This window comes from Hydra viridissima, unplaced genomic scaffold (genome assembly GCF_058129835.1).
Source record: "Hydra viridissima isolate aposymbiotic clone 2 unplaced genomic scaffold, HvirCarnegie_v1 scaffold_4, whole genome shotgun sequence".
NCBI classification, from domain to species: domain Eukaryota; kingdom Metazoa; phylum Cnidaria; class Hydrozoa; order Anthoathecata; family Hydridae; genus Hydra; species Hydra viridissima.
Window position 1 is genome coordinate 12588141 of NW_028324303.1, and position 19809 is coordinate 12607949.

General features: G+C 31.0%; 5 protein-coding genes across 6 annotated transcripts; 1 reads left to right on the top strand and 4 right to left on the bottom strand.

The window, feature by feature from the left end:
* Positions 1 to 1070: 1070 nt before the first annotated feature.
* Positions 1071 to 5994, bottom strand: LOC145182893 (UDP-galactose transporter senju-like). Its single transcript, XM_090085870.1, has 5 exons — positions 5842 to 5994; positions 4127 to 4244; positions 2560 to 2606; positions 2166 to 2305; positions 1071 to 2047 (listed from the first exon to the last, which is right to left on the bottom strand). Exons 1-5 carry the CDS (start codon positions 5930 to 5932, stop codon positions 1439 to 1441), a joined length of 1005 nt encoding a protein of 334 aa, XP_089941996.1. The 5' UTR covers positions 5933 to 5994; the 3' UTR covers positions 1071 to 1438.
* LOC145182894 (glucose-induced degradation protein 8 homolog) lies at positions 4403 to 5484 on the bottom strand. Its single transcript, XM_080058169.2, has one exon. The coding sequence runs from the start codon at positions 5369 to 5371 to the stop codon at positions 4616 to 4618; it is 756 nt and encodes a 251-aa protein (XP_079914295.2). The 5' UTR covers positions 5372 to 5484; the 3' UTR covers positions 4403 to 4615.
* Positions 5995 to 7927: 1933 nt separating the features above from the next.
* Positions 7928 to 11473, bottom strand: LOC149889961 (uncharacterized). The gene is made up of 11 exons (XM_090085375.1): positions 11378 to 11473; positions 11007 to 11048; positions 10243 to 10898; positions 10049 to 10139; positions 9892 to 9963; positions 9491 to 9767; positions 9300 to 9409; positions 9062 to 9214; positions 8597 to 8983; positions 8288 to 8475; positions 7928 to 8208 (listed from the first exon to the last, which is right to left on the bottom strand). The coding sequence occupies exons 1-11, from the start codon at positions 11430 to 11432 to the stop codon at positions 8026 to 8028; spliced, it is 2214 nt and encodes a 737-aa protein (XP_089941501.1). The 5' UTR covers positions 11433 to 11473; the 3' UTR covers positions 7928 to 8025.
* Positions 11474 to 12277: 804 nt separating this feature from the next.
* On the top strand, positions 12278 to 15397 carry LOC145183210 (uncharacterized). The gene is made up of 7 exons (XM_080058543.2): positions 12278 to 12355; positions 12621 to 12677; positions 12820 to 14166; positions 14259 to 14348; positions 14427 to 14596; positions 14685 to 14820; positions 14892 to 15397. The coding sequence occupies exons 1-7, from the start codon at positions 12307 to 12309 to the stop codon at positions 15185 to 15187; spliced, it is 2145 nt and encodes a 714-aa protein (XP_079914669.2). The 5' UTR covers positions 12278 to 12306; the 3' UTR covers positions 15188 to 15397.
* Positions 15398 to 15628: 231 nt separating this feature from the next.
* Positions 15629 to 19705, bottom strand: LOC145182598 (uncharacterized). Of its 2 annotated transcripts, none has more exons than XM_090085077.1 (5): positions 19536 to 19705; positions 17975 to 18020; positions 17217 to 17698; positions 16421 to 16462; positions 15629 to 16290 (listed from the first exon to the last, which is right to left on the bottom strand). In XM_090085077.1, exons 3-5 carry the CDS (start codon positions 17550 to 17552, stop codon positions 16147 to 16149), a joined length of 522 nt encoding a protein of 173 aa, XP_089941203.1. In that variant the 5' UTR covers positions 17553 to 17698; positions 17975 to 18020; positions 19536 to 19705; the 3' UTR covers positions 15629 to 16146. The 2 variants fall into 2 exon arrangements, with proteins under 2 accessions (XP_089941203.1, XP_079913905.2); XM_080057779.2 differs by lacking the exon at positions 19536 to 19705 and adding an exon at positions 18461 to 18753.
* Positions 19706 to 19809: the final 104 nt, after the last annotated feature.

Below are 19809 nucleotides of genomic sequence, written 5' to 3' on the forward strand. Positions count from 1 at the left end.
TCTAAACAATTTTATTACCAAATAATGTGATCGTAACAAAAAATGGTGCACCTGAGATACGGGGAGAAAAAAAAAGCTCTCGAAAAACAAAGCTTGGAGCAAATTTTACAGTAAATATAAAATAACTGACTCATATATTGCCGGCTCAGGTAGGTGAATAAAATTATTCACGAAAAATGACCAATGACAATCAGAAACAGATAACTACAAATCAATTATCGCCTTAACTGCAGAATTTTTTAAATCAGATATATTTTTCAATAATTTAGAAAAAACACACGATTTAGCTTACAGAAACCGTTTTTTAAAAGTCAGATTTTAGTATCTGATAATATGTTAGATAAATTACTTTTAAACAAGAGAAAAAACACCAACATTTTTATCTTGCGTTATGAGGGCTAGTGAGAAAAATATTTGAGAAAATGATTTTTAGAATATCCCACATTTTGGTGCTTAGTTGATTTTTTAAAGTTTAAAAGCAGTTAGGTAAAGTATAGCTATACAATTCAAATACTATTAAATCAATGGCCACTGAAATAACGAGGCCAGTCGAAGAAATAGTAGATCAAGAAGTAGAAAGAAGTGCTTTTTTAAAAAAAAATAGTGTCTTTTTTTTTACAAAAACGTTTTAAGGCTTTTTGCAGTTTTTATGGGTTTGCTGGATATTTTCGTGCACCTTTTTATCATTATCAAACCTTATTCTCAATAACAGATTTTCAAATAGAGTTAATTCTACTTTGTTTTTAAGTATAATTTCAACCTATCTCTATAAATTTCGTAAAAGTTAAAGTAACAGACATTGCAATTCTGTTATTTTAAATTTTAAAAAACCACTTGAATCTGTAGAGTATTTTGGGACAATTATATGTAAAAAAATTGTTGGAATAGAGTTAGACAACTAGGAACAAATAGAGAGCGTGAAGGGATTGCATGCATGAGTATGTACTAGCTTCATCTCCCAACAAAACAGCGCTTAACCCTAACAACCAGACTATATTTCAAGCAGTCCTTTTTCCTTAAATCTCTTTTAAAAGATATTTTTGCAAATCAATCAAATATACGATTAAGTCTCTCTTTTTTTAATTCTTTATTGTTATATCAATTTCTTCTAACGTAACTCTAACAATTTACAAAAAACATTCAGTTCATTGCAGTTACTTCAGAAACACAATACACCTATTAAAAGAAAAAGAAAAAAAAAGTTCTATAAACTTAAGTAAAACCTGAAAAGCTTAACAGAGTTTTGTAAATTGTGAAAAACCTAAACTCTTTTAAACTTGTGAAATTTTTTAAATATATGGAGAATTACAAGAGTCAAACAAAAATTTAAAAAAACTCCTAAAAATGCTAATCCACAAAAATAGTTCATAACTTAAAATTATGTTATACTTGGTTTGATTGGCAAACTTGGTGAAAAAGTTTCTAAACGTTTGCTACATCATACTTTTGACAGCCCAAAGTTTTTTGGAGTATTGTCTACTGGATTTTGGGCATAAAGCAAAGTTGCAAAAGAAACCACTCCTATTGCAACTAATGTCATGATATTTATAGGAATTCCGAATATAATCCAACTTAATATTGCAGTGAACATCAACTCTAAAGCACTAGCAAATGTTTTCAAAATCGAATTTAATGATTTTAAAAACAAAGCAGTGACTATGCCAATCGCACCATTATTTACCACAACAGTTAGGACTATTGGATGCAACACAGAGTCAATATTCTTTTGAGTAAAAACATTGAAAAGCTCACCACTATAACTTAACAAAAGAACATTACATATGACAGAGTCAGTATACATGAACACATTCTGAAGCATAAATGGCACTGTATCTCCTTTATCTTTAAGCAGGTATTCATTATAGACACCAGCAAAACAAGAACAAAATATTTGAAGTAGTATTAACAGCAAACTTGTGTTAAATGTAAAACTTATTTTAGGCAACCCAGTTTCTTTATTTACATCTAGCTGTTTGATAATGCAGCCAACAGTTAAAAGAACCAATGACAGCCATTGAGCACGACTTAACTTTTTGTTAAACAAAATCTATAATAATATTAAATTTTGAGTTACCAAAGATGTTACCAAATGTTTTGAAAACATTTACCACATAATTTCAATAATTTGTAAAAAATATTTTTACAGAAAGCTAAAATGAACTTACCTGAAAGATCACTCCTGTTACAACTACTCTAAACTGCAACAATAAGAAGTATGAGGTTGGGTCATAAGAGCGAAGATTAGTGAATGCTAGATTGTTATACAAGCAATAAAGGAAAGCTGGGATCATGTACAACACCAAGACTAAAATCAAATTATTTCTTTTGTACACAACAGAACTAGAAAATTCTTTTTTTTGTAACAGAATTAAAAGCCATCATATAAATACTTTAGATAATTTTATGTTTAAACTAAAGAGTTTAACAATGAAATATGCATATTATTAAAATATAAATTATCTATAGTATTGTTTCATTATAGAAGTTTCCAGATACTAAAAATATAAAAATGTAACCTTTTATGCATCACTTGCTTAGTAAAATTTTTAAAAAAGTTACCATTTGAATGTTTTATTATGTCTCTAAACAGCGATGTGAAGCCAGCGCTAAAACAAAATTTACAACACATATCTCTAATAAATTTTCATTACATATATATATATATATATATATATATATATATATATATATATATATATATATATATATATATATATATATATATATACATTAGCGTGCAAAAATTTATAATCAGCTAAAATTTTCTAGTTTTTTCGTCATAACTTTTTGCCTTTTCACTGAAAATGAATGGAATTTTTAACAATTGCTCTTCTAAAGTGATTACATAGTATAATTTACTCAAAAAAATGAAAATTTGTTACGGAAGGAAGAAATTCAAATTTTATTGAAAACATAATCGTGTAAAAGTTTATAAACAGTTCCATGCCCCATTAAAAAAAAACAAAATTTCAGTAAGAAAAACATTTTAGTATTAAAACTATTTACTGGAGATAATATTTAACTTAAATTGAATTGAAAAAAAAAATAGAAAAGACTAAGGAATTATCCTAGAAAAGAAAAATTTGATAATACGTGCTGTAGAAGAAGATTCCTTATAAGCAAATTTCTGAGCTTTATGATGTGGCTAAATCAACAATTGGCGTACTAGTTAAGAGATATAGAGACCCTAAGACACTAGAAAACAAGCATCAACTAGGAAGGCCAGAGATAACAAAAGAACATCAAGACAGAATTTCGGTAAGACAATCAAAACAAGGTCTCTGCAGAAGTGCTGTCGAACAAAATAGTAAATTGAGCAAGAACTATGGTGTTAAGTGCAGCGTAGATACTACAAAACATTGCCTGCATCATTATAATTTGTTTGGTTATCGTCCTGCCAAGTAACCATTAATAATGTTAAATAATCGTTTAGTACAAATTTACAAAAGATCGTTTGCATTGGACTTTAAAAGAATGATAAAAAGTTTTAATCAGTGATGAATCAAAGTTTTGCATGTTTGGCAGCAATGGTATAAAGTATGTGAGACATTTGAAATGTAAAAGATTTGCTCCTAAGTATCAAATACCAACAGTTAAACATGGTGGTGGCAATATAATGGTTTTGGGATCTTTCAGTCATGATTCTTTTGGTCCACTTCATTGCATTGAAGGTATAATGGATCAGAATGTATATTTAGATATAATCAAGAATGTTATGCTGCCACATGGAAAGGACAAAATGCCTTGTGGTTGGATTTTCCAGCAAGATAACAATCCAAAGTATAAAAATGATTTATTCAAGATGCTTTCAGATTGTTGCGCAAATATTCCCAAAGATGTGCTTATCAACTTAATTGACTCTATGCCTCATCGGTTCCAAGCAATATTAAAATCTAGAGGCTATTCAACAAAATATTGATGTGCTGTAATGAAAAAATGTGGAGGAATTAGAAATAATATCTCTTTTCTGAATTTTTTAAGTTATGATGAAAAAACTAGAAAATTTTAGCTGTTTATAAACTTTTGCATGCTACTACTACTACTACACACACACACACACACACACACACACACACACACACACATAAATAAAAATGCATATAGTTAAAAAACATGAAGTACATACTCCTTGATATGTAAACCACATGATACAAAAAACTTTAGAAATTCTGATAGTAAAACAAGTGTTGTTGGATTGTAAGGGTAATTATTTTGATTATCTTTTGTTGCAGTAACAAGTATCCCTAAACAAATTTTTAAAAAATGAAACAAAGAAGAAATAGATGTTGAATCATCATCAAATTGATCAAAATTACAAACAATCATTATCAATTTATCTTAATTATACTCACTATTTTTATTCTTATTATTATATATTTTCGTCAAGATAATGATCATCAAATATCATCAAGAAACTATTGTTTGTTTGAGTACCTTTAACTTAATGCTGCTCATAATAAAATGACAAAAAGAATAAACAGTTTAAATATTTACTTTCTTTTAACAAAGCAAATGTTAAAAACACATATTCAGTCAAAATATTACTGTATCATTAAATGTGTTTTAAAACAAAACACACACAAAAATGAGATACAGTCATAAATATTCATTAAATCTACATTGTAATGGTAACTGACGAATTCTTTTCATCATCTGAGCTTTTTAGTGTGCCATGGATAATATCAGTCATTTGTGGGTACTTAACATTTTTTTTATCTAACTCATTTTGGCTCCATAACAACAACTTCAGAATGCCAGCAATTTTTGGTAGCGTTTCTTGATGGTTGGCGTCAAGAATCATAGCATTCAGCTCACTAGCTACTTTTTGACGCTGAGAAAAATTTAAAAGCTCACCAAATGGACATTTACTAACATCATCATATGCTAGAAGAGCCATTGTTTTTTCTAAATCATCTAAAAACTCCTCTTTTTCCATGCAGAGTTCAGCAAGAACATTTTGAGAAAAAGCAAGAGCTTTGTCAATATTTTTCTCTCTAATCAATTCAATTAGTTTTTGTTGTTGCAAATGAAAAAAAAGAGATGGTTGATTGTCAAGAATCTCTGGATTTAAAGCATTTGTAAGATCAATTGCCTCATCTATTTTTCCATTTTGAATTGCATCCCGTATATGTATACGATAGTCCAGCTGTTCGAGTGGCTGACCTGGCTCAACTCCAGATTCAATTTGAAATTTTTCTGCTGCTTCCTTAAATCCCTCAGTGGTGAAATAATTCATAATAATACGATTCATTTGTATACGGTGTAGTTTAGTGTCCAAAATTTCATTGTTCCAGTTTGACTTAGGGCTGTTGGTTGCTTCTGCTTCAATATTTGCCATTGCTGGATTTGTTCGGTGTAGGAATGAATACATAACAATTAATTGAGGTTCAAATACAAAAAAATTTTGGAAAATACTTTTTTTGAATGGAATTTTTATTTAAAACTGAATAAAATAGAAAGAAAAGTAGAGTTAATTTAACAATTTAAAAATTTACCTAAAAAGTTCCTAAAATATTCCATGATAAAATATTAAGCATAAAAAGATTTGTTATGCAGATAAGGGACAATTTAATAGCTAAACAAACATAAATAAAAAATTGGAAAAAAGATGTCTTAATAAAATTTGTTTTGTAAAGTTTTTGAAAAAATTGTCGGTAACTCTAATCACAGAGTGTGAAAAAATTGAGTGTGAGTGGAATGTGTGGGTGCTTGTGTGCAAACACACTTTCTAAAAATAAATAAGAATAGGTAGAAAAGGTGCAGGAAAACTCGTACAGATAATTATTTCACTCTTTTAACAGGAATCACATGGGATTGTCCATAATTAAATGAAAAGAATACCTTGATTGATAAACAATCCCATGTAACCAACAAATATAACAGCATGAAGTTTTGTAGGAAACAAATTCTTTATATCAGACAGAGAGGGCATGATTAACTTTGCTTTAAACTTTTATTTTTCTGTTAAAACAAAAACCTCGAGAAAATTATAATAAATTTGTAAGCTTCTATAAAAACTTTTGGTAATGCAGTAAAAAAAAACAACTACTAAAAATATACTGAAAGTTTTAAATCTACATAAATGTAAGACAATATATATATATATATATATATATATATATATATATATATATATATATATATATATATATATATATATATATATATATATATATATATATATATATATATATATATATATATATATATATATAAGATTTTTGATATAAGATTACGAAATTATGGCAAATTATTTGTTTAGTTTCACGATGAATGAGCAAAACCTTCGATGTAATTTGCTGTTATGAAAGCTTTGCTATTCTTATTTCCTTAGTTCGCCAATATTTCAAATTGGTCTGATAAAAAGCAAACTTTTACAAATAAAAGCAACTTTGCGTCACTGTTTTAGAAATCCAATCAAAAGAGTTCTTAAGAAAACTAATACGAATAATTCCATATGCTTTCTAATTTTTAATGAACACGTACTTAAGCATCAAGGTGTTTTCGTATATTTAAAATGGAATCGAATAAATTAAAAGCTGCCATTTAGTTACACTTCTAATTGTTCAATAAGGTTAGGAACATTCTTTCGCTTAGAGGTTACAAGCTCCAGCGAGTTCTTAATCTTTGAATAAACAGCCACAGTTGCATTTTAATTTTTTTCCGGTGTTTTTTTCTAATTAATTACGAGGACTTCGAATCTTAAATTCGAATATCAAATATTCTGAGTTAAACTTGTGAGAATGTGTTATTTGTTTATATAATTCATCTCTATTTAATGGATAGAACTCAACCCGAGCTGCCACCGAAATAATAAATGTAATCTCTTGTGGCATTCTGCGACATTCACAACTAAGCATTTTAATAAACACCAGTCTATAGAAATAAACCACTGTTTGCTTTTATGGACTGTGGTTTTAATGCATGCGTTGATGCTCATGTTTTGAATACTATGATGCTACATAACTTGCCTTGCGCAAGACATTTTGCCAGATTTAATGGCAATTTAGTTGAAGATTTACATAACCGTAATCTATATATATTCATCATAATATATTATGGTTATAACTTTTTTTTCAAACTCATACACATAGCTATAAATTTGATGAAATTTTGCCTAAAATGATATCTAAAATAACCAAAAAGAAAAAAAAACAACAAAAAAAACTTAACTTAAGAAGTGAGCTAAATCGACCATTAAGCGAAAGAAAACGGAACTGATCCACGTGATGATAATTATTCATCTTTAATTAGTCTAAAGTGATTTGTCCTAAATATATTAAAATTCCAGCATGCACTCCAGACATTTTAATGTGGCTGAAATATGAGAAGACGTTGTAAAATAAAGATGTTTTCAAGTTACAGTTTGCAAAAAAGTTGTAAGAAATATTCAATAAATGACTTTAGCGAGACAACAGATGGTATCAAAACGCTATTGTACGAAAATTTTAAGAACAGTCCACGCATGCCATCAAGGGTTATGAACGGTGCAATACTTGACCGACAAGAAAACGATAGAGAGTGGATAGCATTTCTTAAAAGAAAGAGAGAAATTAAACACCGAAGCATGGTGCTGCGTCAAGAAGAAAATGCAAAAAATATACAGAATGAAGTATCTCGATCCAATCCTAATAAAAACATTTTTAATGAGTATCTCGTCGCAACTGACAAATATTTTAAATCAGATAACATTTATGGAGGTTCCTGTTTATATGAAGAACTTAAACATGACAATTATTACAACGACAGTACTTATGATGAAATTTACGATCACCCTCATGAATACAAAGTTAAATATAATAATGTGCGACACAAGTCTGATAAAGGTCAGTTTATAATCGAGCATTATTGCAAGGATGAAGAGCCTTTTGTCAACGAAAACTCACCTATAGAAAATTAAGTGGATTTATAGAATTAAAAGAATAAGTGATTTGTATCTTTATTTTATCCAAGCAAAATTAGAGCAAAGCTCGATTTCATTTACATTTAATTGTTAAAGATTTACAAATTAAAAGAACTCATGTTTTACGCTTTTGGATTAGAATCAAAATCATTAAGGATTTGATCTTTTTCATGCTCTTCGAGAATAAGTTTACGGGTATTTTCGTCGTGCTCAGTTAAATCTTCTTTGTAATATTTTCTATTTTTACTGAAGTCTGCGCCTTTGCAGCACGTAACTTTAGTAACGTTGTGATCATAGTAAGGGCTCTAAATAAAAAAGTGACGTTGTGGTTGTAAAAAAGCTACATTAAACCCGTCTATTATAAAATATATAAAAATTAACTACCTTTGTGCACGTTTCGCAGTTGCATGTTTGACTATTTCTTGATAATGACCATTTCCCACAACCACACGAACAACCTACTACAACTTTATCATTAGGACACGTAGCAAGAGAGCCCGTCTCCACCACTTGCTGACATAGCAAAATATAAAATTTGTCTATTCCTGGAGGTCCCGTTGGACCTTGAGGTCCTAAATTGATAAATGTTTTCGTTGGTTATACAGATAGGTTTTTTGAAAAGTTTATCTGGATAAGCCAATTTTTTTTTTTTTTAACTTTGGCAAAAATATATAAATAAACCATAACTCCTACCCTCAGGTCCAGTTAATCCGGGATAACCAGGGGTTCCTGGTGCTCCTCTATAACCTTTCTTTCCTGTTTCTCCTATCATACCGTTCAAACCATTTCTTCCTGGTTCACCGTTATTACCTCTCGCTCCTTTTTCACCTTTCACACCTTTCTCTCCTTGTTCACCTTCAAACCCTTGAGGACCTTGGATACCTTTTTCTCCTGGCTTTCCCACTCCACCTTCAAGACCTTTTGGTCCAGAAGGTCCTCTTGAACCTTGTTCTCCAGCATCTCCTTGCAGCCCATTTGGTCCTTGAGATCCTTTTGCCCCAGGTTTACCAGGTAAACCGTCTTTTCCACGTTTACCTGGTACTCCTGGATTTCCGGTTTTACCGACAAAGCCTTGATCGCCTGTTCAATAAAATTTTAAAAAACTTTTAAGATTGTTTAAAGCTTTGAGTTCTATTTAAATGATTCAATCATAATTACCTGCTTCCCCTTTTTGACCTTTTGTCCCTTTCTCTCCATTGGCCCCTTGATCACCATAATCACCTTGAGGTCCTTGTTCGCCGGTGGCACCTTGTGGACCCGGTTCTCCTTTTATGCCAGGTTTTCCAATATCTCCTTTTTGCCCTGGAAAACCTGTTGTAAAATAAAAGTTTTAAATAGTTTTGTTGTATTACTGAAGTATTTGTCATTTTTAATTAAGATTTATTCTTAAATTTACCTTGATGCCCCCGTTTTCCTTTCGGGCCTTTTACACCTTCTGACCCTTGAAAACCTTGTTGTCCTGGATATCCTTTGTCACCATTCAATCCTTGATCACCCTTTATTCCCCTTTTAAAAAAAGTTATTGAATTTAACAATATATGCGCATAATTTTTAAATTACTGGGTATTTTATCAGCAAGAAACTTACTCTGGTCCTTGTTGCCCTGGTTTTCCTCTTATTCCTTTCACTCCTGGTGCACCATCTTTTCCTTGCATACCTTTTGGTCCATTAATTCCTATATCACCCTTCAAACCAGCGGGTCCCGATATCCCTTGATATCCGTCTTTTCCAACAGCTCCTGGCTTTCCATCCATACCTTTGAGGCCTGGAAAACCAGGATTGCCTTGGATACCTTTTTCTCCTTTTTTACCATCAGAGCCTTGATCGCCATCTTTTCCTGGTTTACCTGGAGAGCCTCTCTTACCTGATATTGTTAAAAAATAATCTCAGCTAATATAATTTATAAACGAATTTATATTAACTTATAATTTATGACATTCAATATCTATTTAAAAAGCTTTTACAAAACTTTAGGAACCAATTTTTACCTTTAGGCCCTGGGTAGCCATTTTTCCCGTCTTCGCCAGGTTTACCAATAGCACCTTTTTCTCCGATTGGGCCTGTAAATATTATAAAACAAGTTTGTTAAAAGCGGACCAAAACGGAGAGTATAAATTATGGAAAAATTATATGCACACTCCTCACCTTTGTATCCGCGATCACCAGGCTTACCACGATTACCTTTCTGACCTTGAGGACCTTCTATACCTTTTGGTCCTGGTGGTCCAGCATTACCCTTAAAAAAAGTTAAAAGTTCTGACACTCATATAAATAGAAAGAATGAATAAAGGTTACTTTCATTTTTATTCTTTAATTTTTTTTAAGCAATATGTTCTTACTGGGATTCCTTTCATTCCTGGATTTCCTGCTTTCCCTTGTTTGCCAGATGCACCAGTGGTTCCTTTTTCGCCAGAGACCCCTTTTTCCCCAATCATACCTGGATAACCATCCCTTCCAGGTGTACCTGTTTTGCCGTCTGGACCTTGTAAACCAATAGATCCACTTGGACCTATTGATCCATCATTACCTGATAAACCATCCGTACCTGGTTTTCCTTGTATCCCAGGCTTTCCTGACGGACCTCTTGGTCCTTCAGGACCTTTCTTACCGGGTTTACCTTCTGCTCCAGGTGCTCCGATACTACCTTTTTTCCCTGGTAGTCCGTTCAATCCAGCATTTCCTTTATCGCCCTTACCACCTGGTGGACCATAGTTTCCACGAGGACCCATAGGCCCTTGTTTTCCAGGCGATCCATCTTCTCCTTTATCACCAGGCATTCCACGCACTGGTTGTGGAACTTGTGATGGTCCCTGAAGTCCCGGTTCGCCTTTTGTACCAGGTGGTCCTTGCATTCCAGATTTTCCTTGAACTCCATCAGGACCTTTCTCACCCTTCTTACCTTTTGCTCCGGGGTTTCCTTGGATGCCTTGTTTTCCTGGGTAACCTGGATGCCCTTGATGACCAGGGGGACCCGGTTCTCCAACTTCACCCTTAACTAAAAAAAAAAGAAAGACTAGATTTTATACAAATTTAAAAATCCTAAAAATCGCAGCAAGAAAATTTCAATATTATAATAAATAGTTCAATAAATCAGAAAAAATACCGAATTCTACTTTGTATTCTCCTCCATAGTAATTTGCACCAACTAAAGAGACAAATTTCAAACTGTTTAAAACTTTTTGGATGGAAATTTAAAGTAGATATTAAAAGCAATAACTAAAACAGTGGAAAAACAAATTTTAAGCATGTATATTTAAAACTCATAAAATAAATTTTAACTCAATGTACAAATATCTAATTTCCAAGTCATGTATCTCATGTGTGTAAAACAAGAAGCTCAATAAGTTAAACTATTTCAAATTATGCACCATATTTGATTAATTTAACTATAATTAAAATGCACCATAATTGATTAATTTAACTATAAGTAACAAATGAGAGAAAAATAAAATGTTTAAACGAAACACAACCTACTTGTAGCAATCAAAACCGACAACGTTACGAAACATATGCGAAAGATGTTCTTCATTACTGCGTAAGGCTCTAAGCAAAATGAAAGAAGAATCTTTCTTGAACAAAATCACTTGCAGCAAATCATTTTTATACCATTTTCTGTAAAAACTAATTAATAAACCCTAAATTGATTTTAAGTTCGACATGTGAGTGTGGCATTAATTGTGCCACTTTTGACCCACCTGTAATTCCATAATTATTTAGCTATTAAACTTTAATATATTTTTTTCAATAACCAAATATGCCACAAGCAAGGTTGTTACTAAGGAAACTAAAAGTTATACCTATTACGTTTGGAATAAGCGAAAAAATGAGACAAGATAATATTATATTTAAGACCTTATCATCTCGTCTTACGAACGTAACAAAACCTTTTCGGAAATCTGGCAACTGAACACATTACCAAAAATCATTTACACTGATTGTTTCCAAAGTACAACCTGCCACCATTGCACCACCATTGCACCACTGAACAGCAAGGTTTTAAAGTTGATACTTAATTATGAATCAGGAAAATAATTTTAAAAGCACAACGAAAGCCATTAAACTTGTTTCTTAAGAAAAGGTTTAACAAAGGCTAAATCTAATTTTATTGAAATAAATTATTTTATTTAACTAAACGCCAATTTTATTTTATTGAAAATACGCATATCGTTAGAAACAAAATATAGAAGGAGAAAAAATAAAACAGTTGCCATAGTTTTAGAAATAAATTGTAAACCGCAACATTAACTCTATCACAATGTTCAATTTAAACACCATTTGTCTGGTAATGATATGAAAACGAATCCCACAATATCGTTACTCTTTTGTGTGGTCTTTATCGTTACTATATAAGTACGTTTAGGAGTTCTCAAGTTTATCTGAAACGATCTGATTACTGAGAAATCATGATTGCGTTCAGCACGCTGCTACTAATTCTAGCTGTTGACTGCGCTGGTTAGAAACCTTTTTGGTGTTTTGTTTCATATCTTGTGAAGTGAATTTAATGAATAATTGTTTTTATTTAAAATATGCTATTTTTTAAATTTTCAATATGGATATATTTGGCAGTGACCTTTAATCAGCGTTTTTATGATGATTGTTAAATTGTGTAAAGTAGTAGTTGTTAAGACCATTATTAAATTATGCAATACACGTGTTGAATACTTGTAATATATGGCATTTTTAAAATAATATTTTTGTTCTTGGTAATTATTTTCAGTATCTTACATCTCGCCATATTCTCCACAAGGCTATAAATATGCTCCTCAATGCAAAGGTAAGAAAATTAAATTTATTTCACCATTTGGAAAAAAAAACTTTCATAAAAAATCTTACAACTTTTCTTTTTTAAACTTTTAGAATAAATTAGTAATGAGCTATAAATATCCTCATTTCTGTTGCAAAGTGTATTTATTTAGGACCACAGGGACCCCCTGGTAAAATGGGAAAACAAGGTATTCAAGGTCGTCATGGAGTAATGGGGCTACCAGGAGTTCATGGTCTGCCAGGCGAACCTGGAGAAAGAGGAGAAACTGGAGCAAAAGGAAACGCAGGGCCTATTGGTCCTATTGGAGCTCAAGGTGAAAATGGTCCTGTTGGAGGGCCCTGCTTACCAATAGTAGGCGAAAAAGGGTATTCAGGCCAACCAGGAGTTCAAGGGCAACCTGGACCAGTAGGATTACAGGGATTACAAGGACCAATAGGAGTAATGGGTATTAAAGGAGATACAGGTGAGTCAGGATTTCAAGGCGTCAATGGTGAAAAAGGTGACAGAGGAAATATTGGTCTAGAAGGTCGTAAAGGTCAAAAAGGAGAAGCTGGGGCAGTTGGAGAAAAAGGAGCGAGAGGAAGTCCGGGAATTGATGGAAGTGCTGGATTGCAAGGTAAACCAGGTCCACGAGGACCTACTGGAAAACCGGGAAAACGTGGTAATAATGGTACTCCAGGAATAAATGGAAAAAATGGTATTGACGGTAAAAAAGGAGAACAAGGAGAAAAAGGTTTGAAAGGAAAAGCAGGTATTAACGGTATTAGTGGGTTACCAGGCGAGAAAGGGTCAAAAGGTGAAGTAGGTGCTATAGGAAAAAAAGGAGAAATAGGATTGGTTGGTATACCTGGATTTATAGGTTCTCCAGGAGTGAAAGGTATGCAAGGAGAGAAAGGTGATGTTGGTGTACCAGGAGAAGAAGGACCACAAGGAAAAGATGGTATAGATGGAGAGAATGGACCAAATGGTGATCAAGGATTCCCAGGAAACTTTGGCAAACAAGGTCAACCAGGTCGTCGTGGAGAAAAAGGAGAACCTGGGCCTGTTGGAAATCTAGGAAAAATAGGGATTAGTGGAAAAGATGGGGAAAACGGTGCACCCGGTCAACAAGGTCCGAAAGGCGAATTAGGTCCTAAAGGTCCAAAAGGAGAATCTGGTAATATAGGACCACCAGGAGAAAATGGAAGCAATGGAGTTTTAGGTCCAAAAGGTGATATGGGTTTACCGGGATATACTGGAATTGAAGGAGAAAAGGGGAGTGTAGGTAAACAAGGATTTATAGGTGAAAGAGGTTTACATGGTTTAGAAGGTAAAAAAGGAGAACAAGGAGAAACAGGTGATAAGGGAAACAGAGGTTTAAAGGGTGAAAAAGGAGAGATAGGTAATCCAGGTTTAAAAGGTGATGTTGGTCTTCCGGGAAATTTAGGACCTCCTGGAGAAATTGGATCAATAGGAAACAAAGGAATCAAAGGTGAAAAAGGCTCATTGGGAGATGCAGGTAAATTAAAAATTTTGTAATTTTCATTTTTATACAACTTTTAAATTTTGAAAAAAATTTTCTCTAACTTTAAATATTGTCATATTTTTTAGGTGATTTAGGTCCTCCAGGAAATTCTGGAGCACAAGGACCTCCAGGACCTGCTGGTAAAAATGGTCGAAGTGGAAAGAAAGGAAATCAAGGTTTACGTTATTTTATTTCATGATTAAATCCTTTTTTAAATTACCTAAAACCTGTTGTGACCTGTTATTCTATCTTAGGAGAACAAGGTCTACAAGGACTTAGTGGTCCAATTGGATTTCAGGGAGCTGTTGGTTCTCAAGGGTTACAAGGACCACCCGGAGAAGATGGTCTGAAAGGCCCCTCTGGAGAAAAGGGGGAAATAGGACTACCAGGTCCTTTTGGTGCAACCGGTGCCACTGGAGAACCAGTAATGAAATTTTAAACTTTAGATTTCAAAATTTTTTAAAGTTAGGATTTCTTTCAAACCAAGCTTTAAATTTGTTAATAATTTCAAGGGAGAAAAAGGAGCGCGAGGTTTTGCTGGTGCACAAGGAATGATTGGTAAAAAAGGATTACCTGGCGCGAAAGGTGAAACCGGCGATGAAGGAATACAGGGGTATCGTGGCAAAAAGGGACCTAAAGGAAAAAAAGGTTTGGCATTTTTAATACTGTTAACTACAATTCTCGTTTTCTTCTTACTTCTAACTTTGGTCATCTTTTAGGACCACCAGGTTTGCAAGGTTTGCCAGGAAAAACAAGCGCTTTAGAGTGCATTTTCCGAGAAAATAAAGCGCAATCGGTTGTTAAATGTAAACAAAATGAATTTGCCACTTGCTGTTCGTGTGACTCGTCCAGCTCTGGTTATAAAATTAGATACGGCAACATATGTGTTTGTCTCGGATCAGTTATTGGAGACTACAGTTACGGAAACTATGCTGGAGCTATATGCTGTAGCTTAACTGGTGGACCACCACGGACACCCTACTCATCAATGGAAAACCCACAACTTTCACTCTAAAATGTCTAAATTTTTGAATAAATCTTGTTTGAGAAATCTTCCGAATCCTTTCGAGTAATGAATTAACTACAACAAAAGAATGGCACCAAAAATATGTAACTCAAATTCAGTTAATTACCAAAACTCCTACTGAGCACACATTTGCAATGCGCAATACTAATTTTCATGTAAATTTGTAGATTTTAAAAACAGATCACTTCTTCAAAAAAAGTCTTTTACCTAGTGTGTACACAAAAATAGAGACAACACGTTTGTCTTGAATGCGTGCATAAGTGCTCCTAACCCGTCGATTGCGCCAAAAAAAATGTTTTCTATGATTTTAAACTTACTATCGAGATTTTCATTATCGAAATCTTAATGATTTCTTAACTTTAGCAGGTAGATCTACTGATGTAGAGAGGGAGAGAGAGAGTCAGAAAAAAAAAAAAAAAAAATCTCGCATTTGTTGAATTTCTTTTCTTTTTTTTTCTTTTTCGCTCTGCAAGATTCTGTAATTTTACAAAGTTATATTCTTCATGCTATTGTAAATATTAACAATTCTCGTCATAAAATAGCGTAAATTTTATTTTTCCAAACTTTAACGCATGAATGAATATTTTATAACGCAGAATACCAAACGAATATGATATGCGAATTTTACAGGCTTGATTTCAATTCATCGCCCACCGAAAGGCCATATTGACGTTCTCAAAATAGTAAATTAATTAAAATGACGTCGTTAAGTACACATTTACATATCTCATATTGAGCAATTTTAAATATACGATAAATAAAAAATGATTTAAAATCATCAAGTTTATCATGCGGGACCAGAAACGCTAATTTAAATAGAAACTGAACCAGCCGGATGAATAATTTTACTTTTACTGACGAAGTCAGTTAAAAATATCAGCAGGATTTAAAGGACGTTCTTTAGTCGAAAAACTCAATTCCAGGCGTTTTAGAATAATCAAGCTACTTCAAAATACATAACCGCTATGAAAATTTTGCAGAGGTTCCTCTACAGGAACTAAGTTATTTACTGAAAAACCACCTGATGCCATTAATTGGATGGGCTGGTAGGCAATCAAATCGTTTTTGTCAAAACAAACACCTTGAATAGTCTAAAAAATTTAAAGAAGTATGTGAAAATACCAGCAATAGAAAAATAATATTTAATTATAAAAATCAAAACATTTTTATATGCACTTAAATTTTAAACCAAAAACCAAAAGAACAGTATTGTGCTGTTACCATATTTTTATCACTTCTAGATCTTGGTCTTTTAAGCAATTTCTGAAATGAAAAATAAAAACAAAATTAATGCAAAAAAACTTCGTATTTTATATATATATATATATATATATATATATATATATATATATATATATATATATATATATATATATATATATATATATATATATATATATATATATATATATATATATATATATATTACTAAAAGCTTCACGCAATAGTGATCTTCAGATGTTAATCTATGATTACTATTGCATGAAACTAATGTTAAATAAACCTAGTTAATTATTCAGCTCGTATAATGATAATAATAACAATAAAAATAATAATAATAATAATAACAATAGTAATAATAATAATAATAATAATAGTAATAATAGTAATAGTAATAGTAATAATAATAATAATAATAGTAATAATAATAATAATAATAATAATAATAATAATAATAATAATAATAATAATAATAATAATAATAATAATAATGATAATAATAATAATAATAATAATAATAATGATAATAATAATAATAATAATAATAATAATAATAATAATAATAATAATAATAATAATAATAATAATAATAATAATAATAATAATAATAATAATAATAACAACAATAATAATAATGATGATGATGATGATGATAATATGTATTGCATTTTAAATAATATAGTAATATAATAGCCTAATATACAGAAAAAATAACTTTGACAAAATGATTCAATATGCATAACCAAACTTTTTAGAAGGGAAAAAATCCTTTAACAAACATAAAAAAAATAGTTACCTGTTGCATTTTTTCTAAGTCCAGTGATGGTCTTGAAGGCATTCGTTCAACACAAAACAATCCTTGGTTATTTTGTGTTGCTGATTTATTAAAGAATTCATTAATTGGTGGACTGGAGCTAATACATTTATATTTTGCACACAAATCTTTAACTTCATCATCAGATGAGCTATCACAAGAGAAATTTCCAGACAACGAGACATGTTTTAATCTATTGTAATGTCTATTTGAAAATTTACGTTTTTCCCCATGAGGAGTGCGCTGTAAAGATAATATAAAATCTTGTGATTTGCAAAAGCATATTCCATTTGATTCCATATTCCCTCTAACATACATTTGCTGCAGATTTTGACATTGTTCACAGGAATCTTTTATGTTTTCTTTATCTATTATTGTATTTAATTTCTTTTTAAAGTCACATTTTGTATCACATTCTTTAAGTTTAACATCTGGTTTGCACGTATGATTTACATCATCAAAATCTAAAATAAACACAAAATTCTAAATATATTTTAATTTATATAATGCTATGTAAACAGTATATAGGAAAAATCAATAAAAAAAAATTATGTAATAACTTCCACACAAACATATATTTCAACAACTGGAAAGCAGAATAAAAAGGAGACAAATGCACAAATATGCCTATGTAAATAATGCAAACATATGTACAATCATTTAACTTTACATTAGTTATATACTAGTTTTTGAAGTTTACAACTAGCACCACTTCAATACAATATATTAGTGATCCTAACCTTTGCAATCTCCATTACTTTCTTCACTACAATGATTTGGATGAGCCTGAAATATTTAACACGCCATATTATTATTTCAAATTAACTTTTCTTTCTAAATCTAATGATTTTTCCTTAACATTATGAAAGAAAAAAAAAAAAAAAAATTAAAATATAAGTTAAAAATAATACTATGTATGTATAAACTTAGTTATTATCTTTTATGCTAAAGCACCTTATTAAGTAATTCCCTAAGCACAATATGTAATCTAAGTTTAAAACACAACTTATTACATATCAACTGCTTATTGTAGCTTGTAGTAGCTGGATAGGCAAAAGTAGCTGGATAGCTAAAATATTTTGATCAACTTGACTTTTTTTTTTTTAAGATATCAAAGACATTTTAAATTGATTATGAATGGGTATCTTGTTCTTGAAAACCAATTTTCACGGTGCGAAAAAATTTATAGTACGTTGCTAAATGCAATGAAATCCTGAGTATGTTACCTTAAAATTGGCAACTGGCTGAACTTCATTCAAGGAATGGTTCTGCAATTGCTGGGTGATAAATCGAAGCATATTTTAAAAGTATTTTTAGATTTGCATAAAATTTAAGAAACTGTAACTAGACAAAGAACTCTAAAATTCGCCCCACAAGAGCAACTTGTGCTTCTTCACATCATCACAACCGAAATTTTAGTACTGCAAATGTTTATGAATGATTTCTGCAGTGAGTTTTTGTTATAAATTTGTCTCTTTAAATTTATTTCGCATAAAGAACAAAGTATAACTTCTTTATTGTTTTTCAAGCTTACTATTGGTGGAAAACTTAATAAACAAACTATGTTAAATTATGTAGAATGCGATATTCGCTAATTATGAAAATTATTTGAAAATAAATTATTTTTTTATTAAGGCCGTTTATAAAATGCAGACGTCAGCACAACAATCAAAACAAAGAGGGTAGCTTTGACGCTCCACAATATTTATTTTAAGAAAAAAATTTTATGAAAAAAAATAATCTTAGATTAGAAAACGTAAGAATATTGGGAAAAGTAAGAATTTTGGGTTTTCAAAACGATTTCTTTAGCATTTTAAAAATATTATTTAGGAAAATGCGTTTCTTAATTGATCTATTAATTTTGGCACTTCTTTAAGTTTAAAAATTACTTAAAATTTCCATAAGATCAGAACAGAAACACTTATCTAACTGTTTGACAAAAAAGACCGCAAGTTTTTCATTATAATAGTCAAAGAATTAAACGTTTAATTATTTTATACACAGGAGATATTTAAACTTATAAAATGCATGAGCACAAAGAACTAACTACAAATAAAATTCACTTGAAATATGGTAATACAAGCTTTTGTTCTATAAAAGCGTTTTTTTTAAACTAGTTATAAAACTGCTACTTATTTTTTAAGAATGCATTTCTTACTTCTGAGTTTAGTAAAGTTAGTTGAACTATTTAGTGGCGATAGTTTAAGGTGATACTTCTCAACTGCAAGCGTTATTTTGGAAAAAAGAAAATGTGCTCAATATATATGGAGTTGGAAACATGACAATGAAGGTTTAACTTACAGCTCCGACTTTATTGTACTTCTTTGGTGTCTACATGCTTCGAAACCAACAAGAAGAACAAACTCGAAAGAATTTGGAAACTAAGTGGTTAAATTATAACTCCACTCGTGCAACTATTTTTTTGTTCGACCAATCAGAAAGTTAATAAAATAAATAAAAAATCTACATCTGTATTTCAAAGAGAAAACACCTGTCACACTTGTTAACAACCAAACACAAGATGAAAATAAGATATTTAAAAAGTATTCAAATTAAAAGGAAATATATAAAACAC

Bases quoted from the DNA above. Each gene is read 5' to 3' on its own strand.
- LOC145182598 (XM_080057779.2), bottom strand. From the start codon at position 18,532: ATGCTTCGATTTATCACCCAGCAATTGCAGAACCATTCCTTGAATGAA. The intron at 16,463-17,216 runs GTAACTATTTTT...TTTTCATTTCAG, and splicing joins ACTTAGAAAAAATGCAACAG to AAATTGCTTAAAAGACCAAG. The intron at 16,291-16,420 runs GTAACAGCACAA...TAAATTTTTTAG, and splicing joins CTAGAAGTGATAAAAATATG to ACTATTCAAGGTGTTTGTTT.
- LOC145183210 (XM_080058543.2), top strand. From the start codon at position 12,307: ATGATTGCGTTCAGCACGCTGCTACTAATTCTAGCTGTTGACTGCGCT. The intron at 14,167-14,258 runs GTAAATTAAAAA...CATATTTTTTAG, and splicing joins AGGCTCATTGGGAGATGCAG to GTGATTTAGGTCCTCCAGGA. The intron at 14,349-14,426 runs GTTTACGTTATT...ATTCTATCTTAG, and splicing joins TGGAAAGAAAGGAAATCAAG to GAGAACAAGGTCTACAAGGA.
- LOC145182894 (XM_080058169.2), bottom strand. From the start codon at position 5,371: ATGTATTCATTCCTACACCGAACAAATCCAGCAATGGCAAATATTGAA.
- LOC149889961 (XM_090085375.1), bottom strand. From the start codon at position 11,432: ATGAAGAACATCTTTCGCATATGTTTCGTAACGTTGTCGGTTTTGATT. The intron at 10,140-10,242 runs GTAAGAACATAT...ACTTTTTTTAAG, and splicing joins CAGGAATGAAAGGAATCCCA to GGTAATGCTGGACCACCAGG. The intron at 9,768-9,891 runs GTAAAAATTGGT...TAACAATATCAG, and splicing joins TGGCTACCCAGGGCCTAAAG to GTAAGAGAGGCTCTCCAGGT.
- LOC145182893 (XM_090085870.1), bottom strand. From the start codon at position 5,932: ATGCCCTCTCTGTCTGATATAAAGAATTTGTTTCCTACAAAACTTCAT. The intron at 2,306-2,559 runs GTAACTTTTTTA...ATTTGATTTTAG, and splicing joins CATAATAAAACATTCAAATG to TCTTGGTGTTGTACATGATC. The intron at 2,048-2,165 runs GTAAGTTCATTT...ATATTATTATAG, and splicing joins TAACAGGAGTGATCTTTCAG to ATTTTGTTTAACAAAAAGTT.